Raw genomic sequence first — 25498 nt, forward strand, 5'->3', positions numbered from 1 at the left:
GCTTTAGAGCTCTGGACGTTAAGCAGAAGTCTTTGTCTTTGACCGTCAGACATTACAGATGTCCTGATGACACCACAGGATGAGTGGCAGTGATCCCAGATGGCACAGGAGCCATGTGACTTCAGCAAGAAGACAGGTTAAAAGTGGCAATCACGTCCCCTTTTTCAGGGAACCCTGAAGCTAGATTACCCTTCTCAATCACACTCTACAAATCTATTTACAAATAGGGAAACCAAGACTAGAGGCTCAGCCTTAGCAAGACTGGCTGCAGCCTCACCACCCAGCAAAGCCAGGATCTGAGACCCCAGGCCAGGAACTAAACTGAGTGAGGCCTGCATTCTCTAGTTCCGGTGTGGGTGGAGGTGGGGGCCTTATTTCGAAACTCGAAGTCCTTCCTTTCCTGATACTGACGGCAAAGTGCAGCCTCTGCAAAAGAGACCCTGTGCTGTGGCAGCGTTCACCGTGGATGGTCCTCTACCAGGGAAGCCCTAGCGCTGGCTCTGCCTGCGTCCCCTCCCCCAGTATTATTCCCATCCCTGACTCCCGGTCGCTGGGCCCAGCCAGTCATGTGACAGCCTCCAGCTATCAGGCCAAACAAGTCCTTAAGGAAGGGGATTCAAGCTGAGTGGCCAGCGTTTAGAGGCAGCTGCCGAATGTTCATTTCCAGAGCACTGCTTGCAGCGATGGGGTGGACCTCTCACCTCACTGGCACACACAAGCATAATCGGTGTCCGCGGGACCGGCGGTAAAAAGACTGGGGCGTGGGCGGGGGTCTGCCAGGAAAACCTAGTGACCAGAGGCAGCAAGCCCGCGGTCCGCTGCGCCCGCACGCTCACCCTCGCGCACAGTTCTCAGGGGCCCAGATCACGCCTCCCGCCAAGCCGCCCCGCCTCTGGGTCCCCTCTCTTCCCTTCCGGACCTGCAAGGAAGGGGTCTGAGCAGGGTCTGCGGCGCCCCCTGCAGGCACGGGCGGAGCTGTAGTTAGGCCCCGCCCTTCGGAACGCCCCCCGCAGGCCCTTGTCGGACTGAGGCTCTGGGTTTGACCAGTCCTGGATTTCACCCGGTGCGCGTGGTTGCCCCAGCGGCTGGGCAGCGCCCTGCTCCCACGGCCAGCGCGGCGACCTGGCAGTAGTTGCCATGGCTGCGGGAGGCTAGGGGGCGCGCGGCCCGACGCCCCGCCCTATTCCCGCGAATCCCCGCCCACTCAGGTCCCCGCCCCGCCTTCCCCGCTGCCCGCGCCCCCGCCCCCGCCGCTACTGCCGCGGAGCCCGCGAGGCTGCGGTGGGTGCAGCTGGGGCGCGGCTCCGAGTCCAGAGGAGGGGGCCGCGCCAGGCGCAAGCCGAGCGGGGCTGGGTCGCCCCCGCCGCGCCCGGGATGCGGCACTGAGGCCCAGTATGGCCGGCCCGGGCCCCACCTTCCCGCTGCACCGGCTCGTCTGGGCGAACCGGCACCGCGAACTGGAGGCCGCGCTGCACAGCCGCCAGGTGAGGCCCCTCGGGGCACTCGGTCCGTGCGCCGGGCCCCCTCCCGAGGTGCGGTGTGCAACCTGAAGGCCGCCGGCCCCTGCTTAGCTCCGCAGCCTCATCCCGACTCTCCAACCTCAGCCCCATCTAAAGCCCAGGTCACCTGCCCTAGCTCTTGATCCTTTCGCGGCATCTGCCAGCGCTGAACCTTGCCCTACATTCTGTGTGCCCATCTCACACTGCATCAAGTCCCCTGAACTCACTCGTGTCACCCCTGAGCCAGGCTGAGAACAAGAGCCCTGCTCCCAGTCCCCAGGCCCCTCCGAACTGTTGACATTCCTCACCTACATCTCTGCCTGACCAAACCCCCTCCACCAGGCCTCCAGCTCTGCCCCTGGCAGAGGGCAGGAGAGGTGGGCAAGCTCTTCCCATGAGGGCCCCCTCCACTCTCCCGGCCAGGACACACTGGCCACCCTCTGCCATCTCCCTGGCCTGGCTGCTGTTCCTACGTCCCATAGTGACTCCCACCCAGTTCAACTCCATAGCCAACTTGCCTTGGCCTCTCTTGTGTTGTACTGAGTGGCCCATCTCCCTTAGCACGACATTGAACAGGAGGATCCCCGGGGGCGGACCCCCCTGGAGCTGGCTGTGTCCCTGGGGAACCTGGAGTCCGTGAGAGTCCTCCTTCGACACAATGCCAACGTGGGCAAAGAGAGCCGTCAGGGCTGGGCAGGTACTGCACAGGGCTTTCCTTGAGGCCTGCAGTGGGGTTGGGTGGATGGGAGTGAGTGCCAGACCTGGGGTCACTGGGAAGGCTATCCTCAGCAGTCAGGTGTCCCCAGTCCTGCAGGAGGCAGTCAGCACTGGAGACCCAGAGATGGTACAGCTGGTGCTCCAGTATCGGGACTTCCAAAGGGCTACACAGAGGCTGGCTGGTATTCCGGAATTGCTCAACAAACTCCGCCAGGTACGGCAGGGCACAGGATGTGCTCAGTAAGGGAGCTACCATGGCAGGGGTCACCCTGGTCTCAGGCCTGGCCTTGGAAGAGCACCTAGCCTATTCAGTGTGCTTCTCCACCACTGGGGTTTGAACTCAGGGCTTTCATGCTTGCAACTCAGGCGCTCTACCACCTGAGCCACACCTCCAGCCCATTTTGCTCTGTTTTTTTTTTTTTTTTTTTTTTTGGAAAGGGTGGTCTTAAGAACTATTTGCCTGAGCTGGCCTCAAACCACCATCCTCTGGATCTCAGGCTCCCAAGTAGCTAGGATTACAGGAATGAGCCCCTAGCTCTCAGCCCACCAACACTGTTTTGATCCCAGCTCAGGTCATGTAAGAAGAAGAGGATCCCAGGACCACAAGGATGAGAATGGGCTCTTTGGAAAGGAAGCCTTTACCAGCATTGAGGGCCCCTAGTGCTAAAAATCTCTACGGAACTTGAAAGAGTCAGATTTCCTGGGGGAAGTTCAGCTAGATGACGATGGTCTGTCCCCTGGAATGCCTGGTTTGATGTGCTGTCCACCCTTCTGCAGGTGTACAGAGGGGCCAGGCTGACAGAGAATGCTACCTCGTGCCCTCTACCCCACCCAGGGCAGTCCTGGAGTGGTCATTGTATCCCTTTTCAGATGAGGGCCTCTAAGACACAGAGAAGGCAAAGGCTTCACCAGGGCCCCCCAGCAGGCTTGTGGCCAGGCCTCCAAATTCTTATAGCTCCTTATGTGTAGACCCCGGTTGGCCCAGCCTCTGCTGAGCAAAGTTTGGTTGGAGTGGGGACTTGCTGGGCTCCCAGAGAGTGGTGGTGGACAAGGAGCCACAGGACCTGCTAGCTTCCAGCTCTTGTCTCTCTCAGGCCCCTGATTTCTATGTGGAGATGAAGTGGGAGTTCACCAGCTGGGGTAAGTGGGGATCACTCAGCTCCAGATGTGGAGTGGGGCCTTTGGGGAAAGACTCCAGTGACCTCAGAATTCCTGCAGTGCCCCTCGTGTCCAAGATGTGCCCGAGTGATGTGTACCGCGTGTGGAAGCGGGGTGAGAGCCTGCGGGTGGACACCAGCCTCCTGGGCTTCGAACACATGACCTGGCAGCGTGGCCGGAGGAGCTTCATCTTCAAAGGCCAGGGTGAGTTCAAGCGCGCTTGCCGCAGGCACCAGGCACGCTGGCACCATAGGATTCTCCAGGAGTTTTGAGGACATTGCTATCCTTTCTCTGCACTTTGCAGACTTAGATCACAGCTGAGGGTGGTGGGAAACCCAGGGGCTGAGGCCACACCTACTATAGCAGGTGGCCTGCTGGTGGGACCCAGAACTGATTTGTCCCCCTCCCTACACCCTTGTGACTGGCAGAGGCAGGAGCCCTGGTGATGGAAGTGGACCATGACCGTCAGGTGGTGCACACAGAGACACTAGGGCTGGCTGTGCATGAGCCGGAAGCACTGTTGGCTGCCATGCGGCCCAGCGAGGAACATGTGGCCAGTCGCCTCACCTCCCCCATCGTCTCCACCCACCTAGATACTCGCAATGTGGCCTTCGAGAGGTCAGTTGGGGCCTGGCACTCCATGGGTGGTACGGGGGAGAGGTAGCAAGAGCTGCAGTTGGTGAAAGCAGGGTTATCGTTAAGGCTCCTGCCAGAGGCTGCTCGGACTGGGGATCACTTTGGCCCCTGTTCACAGATAGGTGCCATCACCACGGGCAACTTAAGAACATTTTTAGCATCTCAAGAAGAAACCCATTAGCTGTTATTCCCCCCACTTCGCCCCCCGAGCCCTAAGTATCCACTAATTATGCCTTCTACTCTTCTGTTTTTTTTTTTTTCTTCTCTCACTAATCTGCTCTTAGTCTCTATAGATTTTCCTAGTTTGGAGTGTCACATGAGTGGAATTTTAAAAATATGTTGCCTTTTGTGACTTGGGCATCTTTCACTTAGCATGTTTCAAAGGTTTGTCCAGGTTGTAGTGTGTAACTACTCATTCCTTTTTATGACTAAATCCATTGTATGAACATAGCACATTCCGTTTATTCGTTAGTTCCTACCATTCGGCCACTCCGAACATGTGTTTTCACTTCTCCTGTGTGTATACCTCGGACAGAATTGTGGGACTATGTGCTAACTTGGGTTTTTTTGTTGTTGTGAGGGCCTCACACTTGTCAGACATTCTACCATTGAGCCACTCCACCAGCCCTTTGTGTTTTAATTGTTTGAGGAACTGCCAGGCTGTTGATCAAAGGGGCTGTACACTGTTTTCATTCCTTTCAGCAGTGGATAAGGGTTCGAATTTCTTCTCCACATTCTCTCCATTGTTCATTTGTTCATTTTTGGATAGTCGCCATCCTAGTGGATGTGAAACAGTGTCTCGCTGTGGTTTTGATCTGCACGTCCCTGATGACGAATGATGTCAAGCATCTTTGCATGTGCTTATTGGTCATCTTCTTTGGAAAAATGTCTGTTCAGATCCTTTCCCCAAGTTTTGAGCTGGGTTCTCTTTTTCTTACTGAGTTATAAGTTCTTTATATACTCTGAATAGAAGTCCCTTATCAGGAATATGTTTACAAACATTTTCTCCATTTCTGCAGGCTGTCTCTTCACTTTTAAGATAATTTTAAACTTGATGACAGTCAGTTTACCTGCTTCTCATAGTTGCTCATTCCTTTGGCATTGTATCCAATGATGCATGGTCAATCTAAGGTCATGGAGGTTTTTCTCCTTTGATTTCTCCTGAAAGTTTCATCATTTAGCTTTTGCAGTTAGGCCTTTGAGCCATTTTGAGTTAATGCTTATGTATAGTGGAAGGTAAGAGTTCAACTTCATTCTTTGACCTGGGACTATGCAGCTGTCCCAGGCCCATCTTTTTTTGTTTGTTTGTTTGGTTGGTTGGTTGGTTTGGGGATTTATTTGTTTGTCCCCTGCCCTAGCCCCATTTCTTGAAAACTCTATGTTTTTCCAATTTAGTGCTCTGCCATCCTTGTCAAAAGTCAGTTGACCATAGATGACCGGATTTCTTTCTGGACTCTCCATTCTTTTCCCTTGGTCTATGGGTCTAGCCTTAGGCCAGTATTCTACTGTATTAATCACTGCTACTTTGTAATATGTTTTGATTGGAAAGTCTGAGTCTTCCTACTTTTTTCTTCTTTTTCAGGATTATTTTTGGTATTCTGGGTCCCATGCATTTTATATGAATTCTGAATTCAGTTTGTCTGTTTCTTTCCTTTTGAGAAAAACTTTCACTATATAGACCAGGCTGTCCTCAAACTCACAATCCTGCCTCAGCCTCCCAACTTCTACAAAGAAGTCCCATGGGATTTGGATGGGATTGGACTGAATCTGTAACTCAGCAGTACCATGTTAAGTCTTATACTCCATCAACACGGGGTGCTTTTCCGTTTATTTAGATCTTTAATTTCTTCCAACAATGTTTTACATTTTCCAGAGTACAAATTTTCTACTTCCTCCCCACCCTCCCCCAGGACAGGGTCTTGCTATGTTGCCCAGGCTGGCCTGGAACTCATGATCCTCCTGCCTCAGTCTTCTGAGAACTGGGATTACAGGTGTACACCACCACTCATGCTAGTTTTCTACTTCTTTCTTTTTTTTTGCAGTAGTGGGGTTTGAACTCAGGGCCTACACCTCAAGCCACTCCACCAGACCTTTTTTCCAGAGAGATAGGGTCTCTGGAACTATTTGCCAGGGCTGGCTTCGAGATCCTCCTGATCTCTGCCTCCTGAGCAGCTAGGATTACAGGCGTGAGCCACCAGTGTCCAGCTAGAGCCACTGATTATTTAGGAATGTGCTATTTCCTTTTCACACACTTGTGAATGTCTAAGGTTTTCTTTTTGTTTTTGTTTTTGCTATTGATTGCTAATTTCATTGTTTGGAAAACACTTTGTATGATTTGTATCCTTTCAATTTTATTACGGTTTCTTTTATGGCCTACCATGTAGTATATCCTGAAGAATATTCCAAGTGTTTTTTGGTTTGTTTTTTTTGGCAGTCTGTGATTTGAACTCAGGGCCTCACACTTGCTAGACAGGTGGCTCTAGTTCTTAAGCCATGCCCCCAGCCTCCCATGTGTGTTTGAGAAAAACATGTTTTCTTTTGTTATTGGGTAGAATGTTCTCAGAATGTCTGTAAAGTCTAGTTCATTTATGGTATTGCTCAGGTCTTCTGTTTCTTTGTTGGTCTTCTGTTTTTTTGTTGGTTTATTCTGTTTATAATTGAAGATAGGATATCAAAGTCTCCAGATACCATTGTTAAATCAGACAATTTGTGGGAAATTTCAAGCATGAGCTGGAGAGTGTAGCTCAGAGGTAGAGCGCTTTCCTAACATGCATGCCTGAGGCCCTGGTTCAATCCCCAGGTCTGAAACAAAAAGAAAAAGGAAGAATATTTCAAACATGCAGGAAAGAAGAGAGGATGTACTCCTTTACTATCACTAGCTTCAACGTGATCAGCATTTTGCCAGTCTTATTGACTATCCTTCCTCAGCTTTTCTTTTTTTTTTTTGCCTTCTGAGAGTATTTTAAAGCTCATTACAGATGTACTTTTGTCTCAATAGTAAATGCTTCTGCACTGACGAATGATAAGGATATTTTTAAACCCAGCCCCGACATTATTATTGTAGCTAATAAAATGAACTTCCTCTGTATCTTCTGGTCCCTAGTCCTTTTTCAAATGTCCCTAGCTGTCCAGGCCCCCTCTTCCAGGTCCCTTTGTGTTTCACAGTGAGAAGGGACCCTGGGTATTGGGCAGCCAAGGCAGCTAGTTGGAGGGGGACTTTGGTGTGGGGGAGGGGGTTTGGTCCTCATGAGCTCCTATTTGGTCTGTTGCAGGAACAAATGTGGTATCTGGGGATGGCGGTCTGAGAAGATGGAGACTGTTAGCGGCTACGAGGCCAAGGCAGGAGAGGCCAGTGGTGGGGGGCTGGGGGTAGCAGATGAGGCCCAGGAGCTCAGCTCCTTCTCTACCTCCGCCCCCACTGTGGAGGGAAAGACAGAATAGCCCTTGGACCTCCGAAGCCCTGTGTGGCCAAGAGGACTCACTGTCGAGCCCCACTCAAGACTCTGAGGTTAGGGCTGGCGGAGTGGCTCAAGCGGTAAGAGCTCCTGCCTTGCAAGTGTGAGACCCCGAGTTCAAACCCCAGTACCAGCAAAAAAAAGACTGAGGTCAGATGAGGGGTGTTTTCTTCTTGGCCCTTGGACTGCATATCCTGGTTAGTGACTCCTGGGGTTTAGACCCTGCCATCTGTTCCACTATGGAGAGGGAGACCTCATCTGCCTCTGGGGACAGGAGGACTTGGGTCCTGTGCTGGTGAGGCTGAGTGTGGGAACCCGCTCTGAACCCCCAGCTCCCCGTGTCCCCCTGCTCTCCAGGTGTACAGTGCCACCAATGTGGAGCTGGTGACACGCACACGCACGGAGCACCTGTCTGATCAGGACAAGTCGAGGACCAAAGGTAAACCCAGGTGCGCTTGCCTGCTGCCCAGTTATTTGCTGGTCTGGGGTCAGGGCCACAGTATCCCGTTCCCATCTGTGCCCTCCCTGCACCAAGCAAAGAGGCTCCTCGTTTCGGGAGGCAGTGTGAGCAGCAGCCCAAATGTCCTCACGGGTTCCCACCACCCCTCTTCTGTAGGAGGGAAGACTCCGTTCCAGTCCTTCCTGGGGATGGCCCAGCAGCACTCCTCCCACAGCGGGGTGAGCCAGGGCTGAGGGAGGGGTCGGGCTGAGCCTGGGAGGCTGAACACTGCTGTCATCTGTCCATCTGAGGACTAAGTCTGGTCCCGGGGCCACTCAGGCTCCTGTGCAACAGGCAGCCAGCTCCACCAACCCCACAGCCATTTCCCCCGAGGAATACTTTGACCCCAGCTTCAGCCTGGAGTCCAGAAACATCGGCCGCCCCATTGAGATGTCCAGCAAAGTACAGAGGTAAAGTCTGGGGGTGACAGGGGACTTCTCAGGGATGGGGACCCTGCCTGAATCCCCTGCAGATTCCTGGCACACCTGGAGCCCATGTTAGTGAGGGACTTGCTCATCTAGAAGGCGTTTCTCTGGCCTCTGCTCCAGAGCCATGTCTGGTTTACCCGTGGTCCTAGCACCTAGCATGTGCCTTGGCCCAGAAAATTGATCACATTTCTTTGAGGAATAAATGAATGCTGGGTGGCGCCACCACAGATGGTTTTCTGTTCAACCTAATGAGCACTCCCAGGGACCAGGGTGTGGTGGAATGGTAAAGACCCACAGCTTCGCTGCCCCTGGGCTGTGTGTCATAAGAAAATCTCTTCTCTGGGAGTCTGGTTTCTTCCACAGTGAAACAAGAATTCCCGCTTGCCTGCAGATCTGATGACCAGGCACAATTGGTCACAGTGGACATAGCCTTACAGCAGGACCCGCGTGCTCTGGGCTACCTCACACAGAACCTCTCAGCCACCCACTGTGGGAGCTGGGATTCAAACCCCCTCAGTCCTGATCCTTGGCCTATACCGGACACAAAAGTACAGCAAAGTGTATGGTGCTGGCCAGCTGTGGACCAAGGAGGATGGGACTGTGGACAAAGCCCAGAGAGAAGCCCACAGCCAGACCAGATGAGTGACACAAAACCATCATGAGCGTCAGTCTGGGCCCAGGGCCTGGGGGCAGCTCAGGTTGTAGGGCCAGGACACAGGTCCTGGGGGAGACAGGCAGCTGAGCAGGGATGAGGGCACTGTAGGCAGGTGACCAGAGAGGGTAGGCCTTAGTGGAAAGGCCACTAGAAAGCCCCTCAACCACATCCTGTGGTTATCTGGGCAGGTTCAAAGCAACTCTGTGGCTGAGTGAGGAGCACCCACTGTCCCTGGGTGACCAGGTGACCCCCATCATTGACCTGATGGCCATCAGCAATGCTCACTTTGCCAAGCTTCGTGACTTCATCACCCTGCGCCTCCCACCTGGTTTCCCCATCAAGATTGGTGAGGGGATGGTCCAGGGCAACTGGACAACCTGAGCATGGTGCCCTCCCCAAGGATGGGGTTATTGCAGGGGTCAGGCAGCTCAGTCCTGGCTATCTCCTCACAGAGATTCCCCTCTTCCACGTACTCAATGCCCGAATTACCTTCAGCAACCTGTGTGGCTGTGATGAGCCCCTGAGCTCAGTGTGGGTGCCGGCCCCCGGCTCTACCACCACCCCTTCAGGTACAGCTACGGGAGGCAGGCAGAGGAGGCTGCACCCGGCTCTCTGATCACTGAGCCCTGGAGGCTGAGCATGGTCCCTCTGCCGCCTGCCCAGGGAGCCCTTTCCCATGCGAGGTGGATCCCACTGTGTTTGAGGTGCCCAAGGGGTATAGCGTGCTGGGCACTGAGCGCAGCGAGCCCCTTCGAGATGAGGACGATGACCTGTTGCAGTTTGCAATCCAGCAGAGTCTGCTTGAGGCAGGCACGGAGGCCGAGCAGGTAGGCCTTGAGCGGAAGGTGGGCCCTGGCCTCTGCAGCCACAGGGCCCAGGTGACAGCTCTGGGATCTGGCTATGCAGGTGACTGTCTGGGAAGCCCTAACTAACACACGGCCCAACACTCACCCTCCTCCCCAAGCCACGGTGTATGAGGAGCAGCTTCAGCTGGAGCGGTGAGACTCTGGAGGACTCACCAGGTCCCTGCCTTGACCCCACCCAGCCTGAGTCCCCAGCTGGGGTGGGGGGGGAAGTGGTTACAGGGAAGTACTAGTCCTTGGTGCTCATGGCCTCACCACAGCAGTATTGCACACCTCCAAAAGCTGCATGAGAAATGGGAGTCAGGCTCTGCTTGTCTCCTTCCCTGACATCCTGTCCTTGTCCCCCAAAGCCACATGGCTTGGCCCCTTGGCTCCTCCCCCAGCCGTCTTCCTCACCTGGTCTGTTCTCCCCTCTCACCCTTGCCCGGAAGAGCACTCCAGGAAAGCCTGCAACTATCCACAGAATCCGGGGGCCCAGCATCCCCTCAGCGGACGCCCCTGTCCCTTGCCCCACCAAGCTTTGAGGAACAGCTTCGGCTGGCTCTGGAGCTGTCTTCCAGAGAGCAGGAAGAACGGGAGCGGCGGGGTCAGCAGGAGGAAGAGGATTTACAGCGGATACTTCAACTGTCACTCACAGAGCACTGAACTGTCTGGCCCTGGGTGGGCTGTCCAGGGTCACTCCCTCTGCCTGCTTTTGTAATTTATTTATAAACTGTCTGCTGCTGAGCTGGGGGCCTGGAGCCCTGGAGGTGGGGCGTCAATAGGATGGAAATAAAGAGGCCGTCAGCAGCAGGCTTGCTCTACTCACTGGGTAGGAGCTGGGGGAACACCGGGGATGACGACATTAGACCTCGCTTTGAGTCCTAGCCATGTCCCCTTAGCCTCTCTGACTTTCAGTTTCTTTATCTGTAAAATGAGGCCATTTTCACCCTGGGCATTGGGAGGGTGAAAGACATCTTTACAGAGTTCCATAAACAGTTCCCCTGAGCCCTGCCCCACCTTCTGGAATTCCAGGTTCCCCCTGTCACCCCAGCCTGACCTTCCTGGAACCTGGCCCTTACTCCTATTGGGCTTCCAGATCCTACTCACAGCCCACTGGAAAACCCTACCACCACACTCCTGCAGCCCAGGTTCCTGCCCTGACTCCTGCATGTTCTATCAGAGTGACTGTGGGCAGGTCACTTCCCTCTGCAGAGCTGTGAACTGGGCTCACCCTTGCCCTGGTCGCCTCCAAGGTGGACCTGAGAAACCTTTGTGAGCTTCCTTGGCTATTTCCAAAGGTCAACCCCATTTCTCCAGAAGCTTGAGTATCTCCCAGACTCATGCAAAGTGGCGGCATGAAAGCCAACCAGCAAGGAGAAATAAGTTTGGGGTGGGGACGCCTGATTAAGACCCACTGGGCTTGATCCCAAAACCTCTGTCCCCAACCCCTGCCTCCCTAGAACCCACCTCTGCTGGGTAACAATGGTTGAGGCCCAGAACAGCGCTTAGGTGATCTAACTGAGCAGAGCAGGTAGGGCCGGGCGAGGACGCTTCCTGGGAGGAGGGATCAACCCAAGGAATGAAGGCGAGGTCAGAGCTCCACACCTGCGCCCCGCCTCCGGGACCGCCCCCATCGGGATGGGGGCGGGGCGAGGCGGGCAGCTCAGAGAAGAAGGGAGGGGAGGGGCAGCGGCGCTCAGTGCGGGCTCTGCAGGCCGTGCTGGGCGGGAGTCTGGCCCTTTAAGGGCCGCCCCCGAGGAGGTGCCAGGCCCCGGTGGCTCTGGTCTCTCCTTCCTGGTCCTGCGGGGCAGGGACTGTTTATAGGACTCTGGGAGGGGGCCGTGCCGACTGCTCGCCCAGGTGCCCCCCGACCTGGCTTCATGGCTCTGGTTACAGTGAGCCGCTCGCCTCCGGCCAGCGGCCACTCCACGCCTGTGGAGCCCACGGTGAGTCTGGCTTGGTCCTGCCCACGCAGTTGGCTACCAGCTGGGCCTGAGAGAGAACGTCCCGCCCCCCGGCAGCCTCCCTCACTTCTAGGGGGTGGGCGGAGGGGGATCTTGAGTCTCAGCCTCCAGGGGGTTGGGGGTTTGAGGCTCCCAGGAACCCGACCAAGGCAAGAGTCCCGAGCGCGAGCCCAGTCTGCAGAGGCCCATTTTGGCCATAATAGCTCCCTCGCCCCGGGCACCACCCCGCCCCGCAGTACCTGGACTTGGGCTGGGGCTCCCCCAGTGCCTCCTGGTGGGGAGGGGGCTCGGGTGGGAAGGGATTAGCATCTGACACTTTTTCTGGCCCCACGCCCCAGGACGGACAGGTTGGTCCCCAGTCTCCTGGAAAGGAGAGGAAAGAGGGAGAGGCTTAAGCTCTCATTCTCCCCTGGGGTCTGATTTCTCAGCAGGACCCAGCAGTCCAGCGCAGAAGCCGGCTCCAGCGCAGGTGAGCCCCTTCTCTGGACACGTGATTCCATCCAGCCTCTGGACCTGGCCACTGCTATCCCCAACTCTAGGCATCATGGATGCAGGGCTCACTGGAGGAGTCACAGGCAAAACTTACTAGGTCCTATGTGGGGTCTGGCTGTTCCACATCAGTCACTGGCTTGTAGCAGAACCAGCTGGGCTGACTTGGCTTTCACCTTCCCCCTGGGCAGTTGGTGCTCTTTCATCCACTCCTGGACCTTGGCTCAGGCTAGTGGACATAGGCCCAAGGGAAATATGGGACCATAAAGCCTGAGGATTCCAGGGACCCTAACCAGGTTTATGGTAGCCCCTCCTGCCTCAGACATGTGGGGAGGGCCTTGAGAGCCTGAGACTGGCTTTCCCAGTGTGCTAGCCACCACCAGGGGCCTGTTAGAGATGCAAACCGCCTGGTTGGCTGACTCTCTGGGGAGTGGGCTAAAAATCCCTTCAACAGCCCTCTTGGGACTCAGCTGCTCCCTAAGACTTGAGACCCCCAAGGCCCTAATGATCCCATCACCCTACCAGGCAGAGCTTTGCGGTGCTCCGTGGAGCTGTCTTGGGACTGCAGGACGGAGGGGACAGTGGTGATACACCTGAGGATGGCTCTGAGCCAGTGGAGGAACCCCCGGGTGAGGAACCGCTCCACAGTGACCAGCCAGACAATGGGCAAGGGCCCCAGAAACAGACACAGAGGCAACACCTGCACCTCATGGTAGAGCTGCTGAGGCCACAGGACAACATCTGCCTGGTGAGGAGCCACCATGGGGAAGCCCGTGTTGTCTGCCATGGAGCAAGGGTGTGGGAGCAGGGACACACTGGACAGTGGAAGGGCCACCCAGCTCCGAGCACCCCACTGCTTCAACTAGAGCCATCTTAGCAGCATGAGGTCGTCTTCCATCTCTGAGGACTGTGAAAGGACAAGGGAAGGTTTGTCCTGCGTGAGTCAGTAGAGCTGAATTCAGCCCACAAAGTGGGAAACACTGCAGGAAGGTTTGTGTTCAGCTTGTGGAAATCTCCTGATAGTGTGAGTTGTCCAGAAATGGACCAACACTCAGGGAGGGCTCAGGAGACACCTGCCAGTGGCTGGTGTGCTGGAGGGGCCCTGGCAGAGGGATGGACACCCCCAGAGAGGCCTGGTGTCTGCTAAAGCTGGAAGATCAGCTCCCAGAAGCTGTCAATGGCAAAGTGTGAAAAACAAGATGCAGTCTTAGGTAAAGCTGTTTAGAACACAAGTGTGATTAAGTCCTTCATAGTTTTTGGTGGAGAACATCCTGAATGAAATGATAACAGCAAGTGGTATGTATTTAAAAAGAAAAACTCATTGCTAGGCAGAGAGTCAGTTCCACTCCACCCTTTTCCTGCATACTCTGCCTTTAAGAAAGTTTTTAAAGCATTTTGTTGAACTTTGAAATCCAAAACTTGGGAACTGGATTGTACTCACTGATCTTATATCTGAGAATTGCAGATGGGAGTGGGAGGCACAGGGGCCAGTGGAGCTGTTCCGGCCTGGGATGTGTCCAACATGGAGAGGGGAGCAGGATCCCAAGGGCCACTATGATTTGGGGGCTCTTCCCATCTTCCCCAGGCAGCCCAGCTGGAGGCAGCCCGGCCCCCGAGGCTTCGCTACCTGTTGGTGGTCTCCACAGGAGAATGTGTGAACCAAGAGGAGACAGTCCTCCTGGGGGTGGACTTCCCTGACAGCAGGTGGGAGCAGGGACAGGGAGGGAGGAGGGCAAGGAATAAGGTGCTGGAGGACAACACCTCTCCCTCTGTCCCCTGCCAGCTCCCCCAGCTGCACCCTGGGCCTGGTCTTGCCCCTCTGGAGTGACACCCAGGTGTACCTTGATGGAGACGGGTAAGAGGTGGCAACAGGAGATGGGAAGGGGAGAGGAGAAGCAGGGCGGTGAAGAATAGCAGAACTGGGGCTGGGACCTGGGGCTTATTCTCAGCTCAGATTTGCTGTATGATCTTAAGCAAGTCACCTAACTTCTTGGGCCTCAGCCTCCCCACATCTGGCAAATGGGCAGGCTTTCTGTCTGAGAGCCTGGGGTTTGATCCCACCCCTGTGGGGTTTCCTGCAGGGGCTTCAGTGTGACATCTGGTGGGCAGAGTCGAATCTTCAAGCCCATCTCCATCCAGTCCATGTGGTAAGTCCCGTGGTGGCCCAGCCTTGGGCCAGCCTCCTCTCCTCAGGAGATGGCAGCAGGGCCTGGGTGAGGGGAGCAGGGTGAACTATGTGACCCAGCCTTTCCCACGTCCAGGGCCACGCTTCAGGTGTTACACCAGGCATGTGAGGCGGCTCTAGGCAGTGGCCTTGTGCCAGGTGGCAGTGCCCTTGCCTGGGCTGCCTACTACCAGGAAAGACTGAACTCTGACCAGAGCTGCCTCAACGAGTGGATGGCCATGGCTGACCTGGAGTCCCTGCGACCTCCTAGTGTGGAGCCTAGCCAGTCAGTGTGGGGCAAGGGGAGAAGAGGGGGTGAGGGATTGCCATGGCAGAGAGGGGAAGAACTGCTGACCGAGGGCCTCTGCTTCCAGCGACTCAGAACAGGAGCAGATGGAGCAGGCCATCCGGGCTGAGCTGTGGCAGGTGTTGGATACCAGTGACCTGGAAAGCATAACTTCCAAGGAGGTAGGCAGGGGCTAGGCCTGAGACCCCCAGCTGAGGCTGTGGGCTCACCTCTCCTTAGAGCCCTTCCCACCTTGCTTTTCTCTAATCCTGTGCTATTCCCTGGCCTCAGCTGTCTAGATGGGATGGGTTCTGTCTTCAGAGGCCCCAGAGGGGCAAGGTACAGGAACCTCTCTTCCCCTTGGGCCCTGTCTGCAGATCCGCCAGGCCCTAGAGTTGCGCCTAGGCTGCCCTCTGCAGCAGTACCGTGACTTCATCGACAACCAGATGCTGCTACTCATGGCCCAGCAAGACCGGGCCTCCCGCATCTTCCCCCACCTCTACCTGGTAAGCACAGGCTGCGGGGCATGGGAACCAGATCCCTTTGGCTGCTGTGAGAAGCACAGCTGGAGGCCAGGGAACCTGGTGCTTCTCTCCTGCCCCACAGGGCTCTGAATGGAATGCAGCCAACTTGGAGGAGCTTCAGAGAAACAGGTGGGCTTCCATACCACTCAGGACTGCTGCTCTTTCTTTCCCTTCTTTCAGCCTCCCCAAGGTATGCCCTGGCCAGCTTCTGAAACCTCAGACCACCCTCAGCTCAGCATCCTATTGGCTTTGCATCTAGCCCTACCCTTGGGGCTGGGCTGCCTCTGCATGGGCTTTTAGGCCAAGATGGGATAGCCACCTTGCTGCCCCTGCTCCTCTCTTCTTCCCTACACTGCCAAATGCAGAAATAAGGCCTCAACCATGCCAAGATGGAGGCAGCAGAAAAAGCTCCTGCCCATCTGGCCACATACAGAGGGAGAAGGAAATGCCTTCTCCCAGTTGGGACCTGCTGCCTGCTCTCAGAGGCACTTGTCATCTCTCCACCATGGGCTTCTGGGAGACCTGCTTTGGCCCGGTCACCTGCTGCTGCAAAGCCACCCAATCTCAGCTTAACTCAAAAGCTGTTCTCTAACTAAGTTCCAAGAATAATGGAAGGGTTACTGTGCAGCTGGCCTCATATCTGGACTAGACAGAGAAACTCAAGCCCAACTGTTATCTGACAGCTGGTCAGTTCTCTTCCTACTATGAGCGTTGCTGCCACCTGACTCTTAGAACCAAGAACCAAACAAACACTCAGGGTATACTGGGTGTGATGCCCTGGCCAATGGGGCCTGGTGCCCCTGGCGCGTCAGCCTGGCCTTGGGCCCTCTGGTACAGGATAAGCCATATCTTGAACGTGGCTCGGGAGATTGACAACTTCTACCCCGAGCGCTTCATCTACCACAACGTACGCCTCTGGGATGAGGAGTCAGCACAGCTGCTGCCTCACTGGAAGGAAACACACAGCTTCATCGAGGCTGCAAGGTCAGGTTCCTCTCAGCTTCACTGCCCTTCCCAGGGCTCACTGGCTGGGCCCCACTTCAGCAGGGCCCAGTGCCCTCCTCCTGCCCACTCTGCCCTCAGCTCAGTTCCCTCCTCAGGCTCTCTGTGTCCTCCCTTCCTTCTTTCTCTGCTGGGCCCAAAGCCCTTAGCTACTCCTCCCCCATGCTGCAGGGTCCCTGGGGGAGGGAGGGGGCTGACCACATCCCACTCCACAGAGCACAGGGCACCCGGGTGCTGGTCCACTGCAAGATGGGAGTCAGTCGCTCGGCTGCCACCGTGCTGGCCTATGCCATGAAACAGTATGGCTGGGGCCTGGAGCAGGCTCTGCTCCATGTGCAGGGGCTCCGGCCCATCGTTCGCCCCAACCCTGGCTTCCTGCGCCAGCTGCAGACCTATCAGGGCATTCTAACTGCCAGGTATGGAATGGGGAGGCAAGGGGGCTGATGTGTATGCTGGGGGTGGCTGCTGTGTCACTCAGAGCTGACTCAGGCCCACTTCCTCACAGCCGGCAGAGCCATGTCTGGGAGCAGAAAGTGGGTGGGGTCTCCCCAGAGGAGCCTCTGGCCCCTGAAGTCTCTACACCATACCCACCTCTTCCACCAGAACCGGGGGGCAGTGGGGAGGTGAAGGTTATGTGCCTGGAGGAAAGTCAGGCGATCCCAAAACAAGAGCCTGGGCTGCGGCCCCGTATCAACCTCCGAGGGGTCATGCGGTCCATCAGCCTCCTGGAGCCCTCCTCACAGTTGGAGCCAGAGAATGTCTTGGAGGCTGCTGACCTGCCTGAGGTGAGGCCCACCAGGGAGCCCGTCTGCAGTGGTGGGCTTTGAGGGAGAGGGAAGACAGGGAAAGACCATCACTGGTGCTCAGCTTTGGGCCCCAAGTAGGGGCTACCTGGGCCCAGTGTAGACCCACACACACACAGGGTGTCCTGAGAGCTCAGGACCCCTAGAGGCCTCATCTTTGCCTCTGCCACGCTGTCCACCAAACACCTCTGAGCACCAGCCCAACCTGTCCTATAAGCACCCTGAAGATGGGGTGCTCATAGGGTGTACATTCTGGGCATTTCCCTTTTGCCCCTCAGAGCAGCCAAGGAGACCCAGTGAGGGCAGGTGAGCCAGCAGGTCCAGGTTCTGGGGAGCTAGAGATCGGGCAAGCCAGCTTCAGGCAGCCAGGGTCAAAGACAGTTTTCAACCTGACATCTGGGCTAGCTTTCTAAGGGGCTGGGCTCCCAGCTGTGCAGGGAGTGTCCTCCCCAGGCCCCGAGCCCCACATCCAGATGCTAACCCTGGAGATGCCTCTGGTACTGGAAGTGGTGAGTAAGATGGTCTCCGAAGCCCCTCCTACTCTGAGGAGCCACACAGAAAAGGATGGGGTGGAGAAGGGTGTTGTCAGTGAGCATCTTGTTTGCTAAGCACCGCAGGGCATAAGGCTAGAACAGGAAGCTGGCCTTGCCTGAGGCCTCACATGTGACTTGAGGTCAGATGGCTGACCTAGAGGAAGGAGAGTCTGTCATGGGCAGGAACATTTGGGAGAGGCTTCCTGGAGGAGGCATGGACTGAAAAGTAGGCATTAAGGTTGATGGATGCGTGTAGGCATTGCCAGACATCCAGACAAATGTGTTCAGATGGCCTGGTTAAGGGCCTGGCCCCTGATGGGGTTTCAACAGTGGCTCACGGTGCTGACTGTACAAGGGCAGAGGGGTGAGAGGAAGGGAGGCTGAGGCCTGGTGGCAGGTACAGGGGAACAGAAGGAAGCTGCAGGCTTGTGAGGTCAAGGAACAAGGGCAGTAGAGGTGGGTGCTATCTTCCCTCCTTAGGAAGTGTGGCCTGAGAACAGCTGATTTTTTGGCATTCATTGAACAAACATTCTGCACCTACTCTTTTCCTACCTCTGACCTTCCCATGGCTCCTCTTTATGTCCTCACCTATTCAGGTTTTCTCTTCCCATGAGTCTTCAGAGGAAGAGCCTCTACAGCCCTTTCTTCAGCTCTCAAGAGGCAAAGGAGGCCATAGGCTCCACAAGGGGCCTTGGCCTGCCCTGAAGTCCCGCCAGTCTGTGGTTGCCCTGCAAAGTGCTGCCCTGGTGGCCAGCCGGGCCCGGGCCTTCCAGGAGCAAGAACAGGGAGAGGGCCAGGAGCAGGGGCAGGGGGAGGCCAGCATGTCTAGCACGCCCAGGATCCGGAAGATGGTGAGACAGGCGAGTGTGGATGACAGCAGAGAGGAGGGTGAGGCCTGAGCCCTCACACACTCATGTTTCCCTAGACACTAAATAGAGACCGAGCTTGGCTTCTCAGATGGGCACCCCTCATACCTGTGGGTTACATGTTCCTCTTAGCGCTTCCCTACCAGTTCCCAGACCTGTCTCTACAGCCTCCTTTCCTACGGCCTTAGGTCTCAGTCCCATGTCCACCTATCAAGGGCTCAAAACTTTATATTGGGATGTGGGTAGAGCTACTAAAGGTGCCTTTGGGGCAACAGCACCCTAGTTTCATTTTCAGCTCACCCTAAAACACTCACCTGCAGCCATGGAATCAAAACCAGAGCTTTTCAAAGCAAGTTTTCTGGCTCCTCCACTCCTGTCAGCTGCACCCTGCTCCTCCCACCCTCTGCACTGTACCCCTCCAGGCAGTTAGGCCAGGGGACCCAAAGGCCGACGGGCCCCTCAGTCCCCAGCCTCACCACCGGTCCTCCCATGGCGCTCACTGGGTCACAGGGCAACAGGCCAAAAAGAGTCTTCTTGTTGATAAAGGCCTCTGGCCAGTCACTTTTTCATAGTCTTATAGTATCTGGCTTTGTACTGAGAAATAAAAAACATTTTCATATTGTTTTTTTTTTTCCCATTTGATGATAAAGCCATCTGTCTTTCAATCAGATCCTTCTCTGTTTACACCAGGTATTGGGCCTGTCCTACTCTTTCCAGCTTTCTCAGGTCCTGTGACAGAACTAGTTGGGGGAGTAGAGTGTTTGGGGTTTGGAAGAATAGGAAAGAGAGGAGGGGCAGCCAGTGCCATCTCCCTCATCTCTAGGGCAGGGCCTGGGCAATGTAAGCTGCTATGCCCCTCACCCTATCCATGGGGAACAAGTCTACACCAGGCAGTAGTTGTTTGGCTCTGTTGGGACAACTGAAGGGAGTTACCTATGAGGAAGTGGGAACTGGCTGCTGCCCTCTAGACAAGACCAAGTCTGTTCCAAAAGCTAAAATTCCTTTTGGACAATTGATGCTAGTTCCTTTTCTTTTTTCTTTGGCAGTACTGTGATTGAACCCAGGGTCTCGTGTAAGTAAGTGCTGTACCACTTGAACTATACCACCTGCCCTTTTGTGTTTGTTTTTGAGACAGGGTTTCTATACCTTTTCCTAGACTGGCCTTGAACTCGTGACTTGCCTCCACCTTGTTCTTGAGCATATTTTGAGTCCCAAGAATCACCTTCCTCCTATTACAATGCAAGAGAACCTGGTTTTCCAAGCCAGCCTGCTGCTGCCAGGGAAGAAGGATCTCAGTGACCCTTTCCCTCCTGCCTCATTTTAGTGTTCCTGTCCCAAGATCATGCTCTTTGCCCTGTGACACACTACCCTGATCTGGGAGAAGGAGGTAATGCTCAACTCTTTGCCTCAAAGCAGCCCTCAGAGGTAGAACCAACAGCAAACCTTACTGACTGACACTGTGTGTTTGCAATGACTCTCCCAGGCCCTGGGGGACTTCCAGTGCTGCTTTAACTCCAAAGTGTCCTGGCTTTGTCATTTCTAAGTTACTTCACCTTGAGTCTGTTTCTTTCTGCATGACAAAGGGACTAGACCCGAAAAGCTCTAACTATCCCTCCTCACTTTTGGTTCTTTTTTTGGTGGTACTGGGGTTTGAACTCAGGGCCTAAACCTTAAGCCACTCCACCAGCCCTTTTTCTGTGATGGGTTTTTCGAGACAGGGCTCAGACTATTTCCTCAGGCTGGCTTCGAACCTTGATCCTCCTGATCTCTGCCTCCTGAGTAGCTAGGATTACAGGCGTGAGCTACTGGTACCTGCCTGACAATTTTTTTGTTTTTTTAACAATACACATCAGTTGCCCGTAGCTAGAATTTAACCTCTTATTACTCTCTAGAAGTAGAATTATGTCACCTATCGGGTCACATGGAGGAAGCTAGTTCCCTGCTGAGCAAACACTGGGGCTGCCTGTCCTCCTGCAGCCAGCCAGAAATCCCACGGAACTGCCCTTTCAGTAGTCTAAGCCTGGGGCTGCAGGAAGGTGGAGCTAAGGCCAGCTCTGCCTTCTGCAGCCTGTGCAGCTCAGAAGGCAGGGACCAGAATCCATGAGGACCCTAAGAAGTAAGGATTTAGCATTTGGGGGAACACACTGGAAGGGAAACCACACAAAAAATACAGACAAACTGGGCATGGCGGTGCACAACTGTAATCCCAGCACTTGGGGAGGTGGAGGCAGGATTGAAAGTTCAAAGCCAGCCTAGGCTATATAGGGAGACCCTGTCTCAAAAACAAAACAAAACAAAAACCAAAAAATACAAATTAAGAACTGTATGTATATACAAAGCTCACAAAAATCACTAAAAAAGCAAAATGGTTAAAGATGTAAAATGAGTCCCTCACTTCATCTTTATAGGCAACGACTATTACCAGCTTCTGAGGCCCTCCAAAAATGCTCCAAGCTTCTGTAATCAAATATACTCTTATGTGTATTCTTTTAAAATAGAGATGATAGCATATTAGCATACTATTCTGCACTTTGAAATATTTTGTTTCACCTCATGAGTTCCACCTCAGTACATAAAGATTTGTATCGTTTAAAAAATAAACATATTCCGTTTTACAGAATCCATCAATTATTTAAATGCTCATTTATTGAACATTTACTTTTTTTCAAAATCGCATTCCAAGTAATGGTTCATTTAGGGCCTCGTATATACTTTTTAACACACACAGCCACTAAATCTGTAGGACACATTTTTAGAATTGTTAACGGCTGTGTGCTTTTTTTTTTTTTTTTAATTTTATGAGGCATCTCCTAATTTCCTTCCAAGAAGTTGCACCCATTTACGGTGAATGGGAATGTCTGTGTCCTTAAAGAGCCGTCCAGCCTACACAGCCATGCCATCACGACACTCCAGAGCGAGAAAGGGGGAAAGGCAGGCCTTATAATTACCACCGATTTTAGCAAATAGGAACCGAGGCTCAGACAAGCGACTACCGCGCCTTAGACTAACAGAGCCTGAATCCCACCCTACGATTCCAGCTTCTCAGCCCAAGTGCCTAACTAACTCCCAGTGGAGAAGGCGGTGCCTCAGCAGCCACCTCCCCGATTGCACCGCGCTGCCCGAGGAGGGCGCTGGGTCGAGTTCCTAGTCGGAACCCGGGCGCTCACGACGGCCCCGCTCCCGGAGTCCCGATTCCACATCCCCCGGTACCCAAGCCGGACTTGAACACTTGCTGCAACGAGGAGCTGGCGTCCCTCAGGTTCCACTTTCAAAACAGCAAAGCCAAAAGCGCTGAAGAGTTCGCGCCTCCGTCGCTTCACCCCACACCCAGACGCCTCAAAGCCACGGCTGCCCGGAGAAAACGACCTTTAAGGCCTTCCCCGCCTTTCCTAAGGCTGCAAAACCCAGGGGGCGGGGAATCCAGCTAGTCTGAAACTCACCGCGACGCTGGGGCGCCACCTTGCGTCCATTCATCCCGCCACTGAGTGACAACCAGGAAACCACATTTCCCAGCGTGCCTAGCACTCAGGCGCAGGCGCAAATGAGATTCCTCGCGTTTCCATGGGAACCTCTCCCTTTTTAGAGAGGCCCGGGTGGTGGTGTTCCGCAGAGGTGCACTGGAGCTAGGACAGGGTTCTGCAGACTGTTGAGGGGACAAAGTAGGGGGCTCGAGGAGACAAGGCCAAGCCGTCCCTGCCTGCCGGACAAGAGCTCCCAAATTCTCCTGGGCGTCCTGGAATCCGCGCGCTCCTGGGGCCTCGGCGTTCTGAGAAGGGGCCCAGCGATGTCAGGGTTTGACTCTGGCCCCGGCGGCGCCGCATGCCCGGCTGCCGGCCGGTCCTCCAGCCGAGCACCTGCGAGTAGCTGACAGGTACTCCGGGGACGCGGGCCGGGAGCGGGCAACCGACGGGGCGAGAGGTAGCGAACGGCAGGGCGACTAGCCTCTGATGGACTCTCGTCCCCTCGATTATCAGAGCCCACCACTCCCTCGTCCCCCACCCCGTACAATGCGGGCTTGCAGGGGAGTTCTCGTGTCCTTTGAGATTCTGATCTCTGCCTCCTGAGTAGCTAGGATTACAGGCGTGAGCCACCACACCAGCCTCTGGGCACCGTTCTTAAATGACATACTTGGAGCCCTAACTAGATGGCGAGGTCCTAGAAGGCAGGGATTGGGTTTTGGTCAGTGTTTTACTTCCTGCTTGGGTCATGGTTGACACGCAGGGTATATTAGTGAATGAGTAGAGGCTATAAGTTTCCTGCACAGGGAACACATGCCCTCTTACAACCACTCCTATAGGATGAATGTAAACGAGCAGACGATTATGAAGTAAGGGACAGACTGTTGGCATGCTTAACACACTCCTAGCCAACTGAAAGTCCAATGAGCCAGATCTCATAAATGGATAGGAGGGTTTGTGGACGCCCTTCGTGGAGCTGAGATAAAGAAGTGCAAGGGAGGAAACTGGAGCCTAGGATCAGGAAGCAGTCTTGAGGACCAGTGTGGGTACTTCTTTGGCTCATATCCATTTTTGGCTCTCTTTTTCTATGGCCTACTCCTCCCCGGGGACGCTTCTTTCCCATCTGGTAGTAGAAAACTGTATTCACCACACCAGCAGATTACCGAGGTCTGTAACTCCTGCAAAGGAATGAAGTTGATTTCAGCATCTCCATCTTTATGCTGACTTCTGGGGTCCTACCCTTCTCCAGGCCTGCCCAGAAGCTAGCACTGAAGTCAACCCTTCAGAGACAGGTGTCCAGTGACCTGAAATGGAACGTCTCTTAAGGAGGGCACAAGTAGAGAAGATTGAAAGGAAAATGGCTCAAGGATTGGGAGCACTTACGTCCTCAAAGGTGTGGATTCTCCCAGAATCCTCTTGTTCAGTGGTGCAATTACCTTCAAAATAGGGGAAATGGGGGAAGGGTACAACCAGAGAGAGGAGAGAACACAACTAACTGCTGTTTTTGTCCCTAGATATGAAGTAGTACTGGACTTCTCAGGAGCCTCAAGTGCTCCGTTTTCTGCAGATACAAGTCAAGGAGAGCTCTTACCCTCTTTCTGATGGCCCTTGCTTGCAACCAGAGCCCTCCCCTCATTCTTTGTTCTGCCTTGGCAGTTTGCTCCCACACCACTGGCTGCAGGTAAGTGCCTGCAAGGCATGCTGGGATTTCTTTGCAGCTAAGCAGTCATGTGACTCCTGGTGACTGCAGCCCAGTGCTAAGGAGGAAGTCATAACAGCTCAGTTTCTACCACAGAGGTCTCATCAGCTGCCTTCAAGCGCGTGATGGTCCTTTACCATTTACAAAGCTCTGCCCTTTTTTTCCTTTTTTTTTTTGTTTGTCGTCTTTTTTTTTTTTTCTTTTAAAGCATTGTCTTTTATGTGGAATCTCATTTGATCCCAGCAGCAGCAGGAAGGTCTTATATTATGATTGTCACCTTTCAATTTGAGGGTCTGAGTGTTAGGTTATAGGTCAAAGCACTAAATGAATGCAGTGAGACCAGGGGTCTTTCCTGCCTCTGTTATTGCTGAAGGGATAGATGGCATCTACCTACTGGGGAGGTCACATCTTCAGGTAACCAGAAACTACAGCAACCATTTCAGCCAGAATTTCTAGCCCATTTTCCACAGCTGTCCAGCAGAGCCCAGTATCTGTCACTAAACAGATTAGAGGAGAATCTCTATCATGCCTTTGCTAAATGCAGACTGTTCTTATGATGGCAGGTTACACCCAAAACCATTACTCCTGTCTTTGACTCTGTCAGATCTATCCCTGGATAGCTGGGATACTTTAGAGGATTCTGTATGGGGACTAGAGGAGCAAGAACAGGTAAGCTGTAGTAAAAGTTTGCCTGGTGAGATTGACCTGGGTAGGAATGCTACATCCCACCCCACTAGCACCCCTGGCAGAGCTCAGCAGGTGTGGGGATGAGAGTGACAGGGAAAGACACAGAAGGTACAAACCCAGGCTGAAGCAAGGTCCCACTCTGGCCTACCTCAAGCCAGGGGCAGCTGTGGGGTGGCGCCAGACCTGGTTGAGAGAGGCTAGGGTGATAACAGGGAGCTGATTATATGTGTCCTGCATGCTTTATTTTCATCTAGCCTGAGGAGGCTTGGAACTGAGTGCCTTCGTGAGGATAGCCCTGCCTGTGTCCCTAGGCAGCACATCTTGGCTTGGTGGACTGACTCCCATCCTGGCAAGGCCCTCTCCACACCCATCCTTCACTGGTGGCCCAGGTAGATGCTTCTTCCAGCAACTGTCCACGTTCAGTGACTTCATTATCCCAAATGCTTCGATGCAGGGCTGAACGCTACCTCCTCAGAAGGTCCTGCCACCCTGAGACTCTTCTTTTCATCACTTGGATATAGGATGTTGGAGCCGGGCACCAGTGGCTCACACCTGTAATCCTAGCTACTCAGGAGGCAGAAATCAGGAGGATTGTGGTAAATAGTTCTGCGAGACCCTATCTCGAAAAACCCTTCACAAACATAGGGCTGGTAGAGTGGCTCAAGGTGAAGGCCCTGAGTTCAAGCACCAGGACCACAAAAAAAAAAAGAAAAAGAAAGAAAGGAGATTGAGTGCCATGGGGACAGATTAAGCAACTTGGGTCAACAGATGGATTTATTCTGGGGTCAAAGGAATGCCTGGGCTGGTAAGCAGAGGTCCCAATCCAGACACTGCTAAGTATCCTGTGTGTGACTGGGGCTGGCCTAGAGTGAGGTCCAGAGTGAGGCCCGCAGCACCAACTACTGGTGGTCCCCGTTCACTCACACGCCCCAGCCTCATCCTCCACCTCAGCCCTATGTAGTCATCTTTCCTCTCTCCCTCTTCTCTTCCCTCTAAGCAGAGCCAGCAATAGCTCCCGAGCACAGGCACACGTGCCCTTGCCTAGTCTCTGCACCTGAGCCTCTAAGAAAGGCCATGTTGGCTTGCGTGCTGCAGGACTTGTGCTCTTAGGTAGATACTCTTAATTTCACT

The 25498-nt window shown here is 54.3% G+C and overlaps 2 protein-coding genes across 9 annotated transcripts; both read left to right on the plus strand.

Moving 5' to 3' along the window:
• Window positions 1-1252: 1252 nt before the first annotated feature.
• On the plus strand, window positions 1253-10699 carry Ankrd13d (ankyrin repeat domain 13D). Of its 3 annotated transcripts, none has more exons than XM_020170181.2 (15): window positions 1253-1484; window positions 2061-2196; window positions 2306-2430; window positions 3311-3356; window positions 3435-3578; window positions 3803-3992; window positions 7283-7349; window positions 7823-7904; window positions 8082-8143; window positions 8244-8374; window positions 9236-9393; window positions 9500-9616; window positions 9711-9874; window positions 9954-10045; window positions 10342-10699. In XM_020170181.2, the coding sequence occupies exons 1-15, from the start codon at window positions 1395-1397 to the stop codon at window positions 10553-10555; spliced, it is 1818 nt and encodes a 605-aa protein (XP_020025770.1). In that variant the 5' UTR covers window positions 1253-1394; the 3' UTR covers window positions 10556-10699. The 3 variants fall into 3 exon arrangements, with proteins under 3 accessions (XP_020025770.1, XP_073906134.1, XP_073906141.1); XM_074050033.1 differs by having other exon boundaries at window positions 1260-1484; window positions 2296-2430; XM_074050040.1 differs by lacking the exon at window positions 1253-1484 and having other exon boundaries at window positions 2063-2196; window positions 2292-2430.
• Window positions 10700-11592: 893 nt separating this feature from the next.
• Window positions 11593-25092, plus strand: Ssh3 (slingshot protein phosphatase 3). Of its 6 annotated transcripts, none has more exons than XM_074049982.1 (18): window positions 11594-11838; window positions 12285-12325; window positions 12871-13093; window positions 13931-14049; window positions 14129-14200; window positions 14427-14492; window positions 14607-14795; window positions 14884-14977; window positions 15173-15301; window positions 15402-15448; window positions 16157-16303; window positions 16537-16737; window positions 16827-17106; window positions 17562-17633; window positions 18254-22394; window positions 23231-23374; window positions 23496-23662; window positions 24622-25092. In XM_074049982.1, exons 1-15 carry the CDS (start codon window positions 11773-11775, stop codon window positions 18554-18556), a joined length of 2049 nt encoding a protein of 682 aa, XP_073906083.1. In that variant the 5' UTR covers window positions 11594-11772; the 3' UTR covers window positions 18557-22394; window positions 23231-23374; window positions 23496-23662; window positions 24622-25092. The 6 variants fall into 6 exon arrangements, with proteins under 6 accessions (XP_073906120.1, XP_073906083.1, XP_073906091.1 ...); XM_074049990.1 differs by having other exon boundaries at window positions 24822-25092; XM_074050000.1 differs by having other exon boundaries at window positions 12288-12325.
• The last annotated feature ends 406 nt before the right edge of the window (window positions 25093-25498 follow it).

The sequence above is a fragment of the Castor canadensis genome, chromosome 1, assembly GCF_047511655.1.
Source record: "Castor canadensis chromosome 1, mCasCan1.hap1v2, whole genome shotgun sequence".
Taxonomy (NCBI): domain Eukaryota; kingdom Metazoa; phylum Chordata; class Mammalia; order Rodentia; family Castoridae; genus Castor; species Castor canadensis.

Bases quoted from the DNA above. Each gene is read 5' to 3' on its own strand.
- Ankrd13d (XM_020170181.2), top strand. From the start codon at position 1,395: ATGGCCGGCCCGGGCCCCACCTTCCCGCTGCACCGGCTCGTCTGGGCG. The intron at 2,197-2,305 runs GTACTGCACAGG...AGGTGTCCCCAG, and splicing joins GAGCCGTCAGGGCTGGGCAG to TCCTGCAGGAGGCAGTCAGC. The intron at 9,875-9,953 runs GTAGGCCTTGAG...CTGGCTATGCAG, and splicing joins CAGGCACGGAGGCCGAGCAG to GTGACTGTCTGGGAAGCCCT.
- Ssh3 (XM_074049982.1), top strand. From the start codon at position 11,773: ATGGCTCTGGTTACAGTGAGCCGCTCGCCTCCGGCCAGCGGCCACTCC. The intron at 14,493-14,606 runs GTAAGTCCCGTG...TCCCACGTCCAG, and splicing joins ATCTCCATCCAGTCCATGTG to GGCCACGCTTCAGGTGTTAC. The intron at 14,796-14,883 runs GTCAGTGTGGGG...CTCTGCTTCCAG, and splicing joins CCTAGTGTGGAGCCTAGCCA to CGACTCAGAACAGGAGCAGA.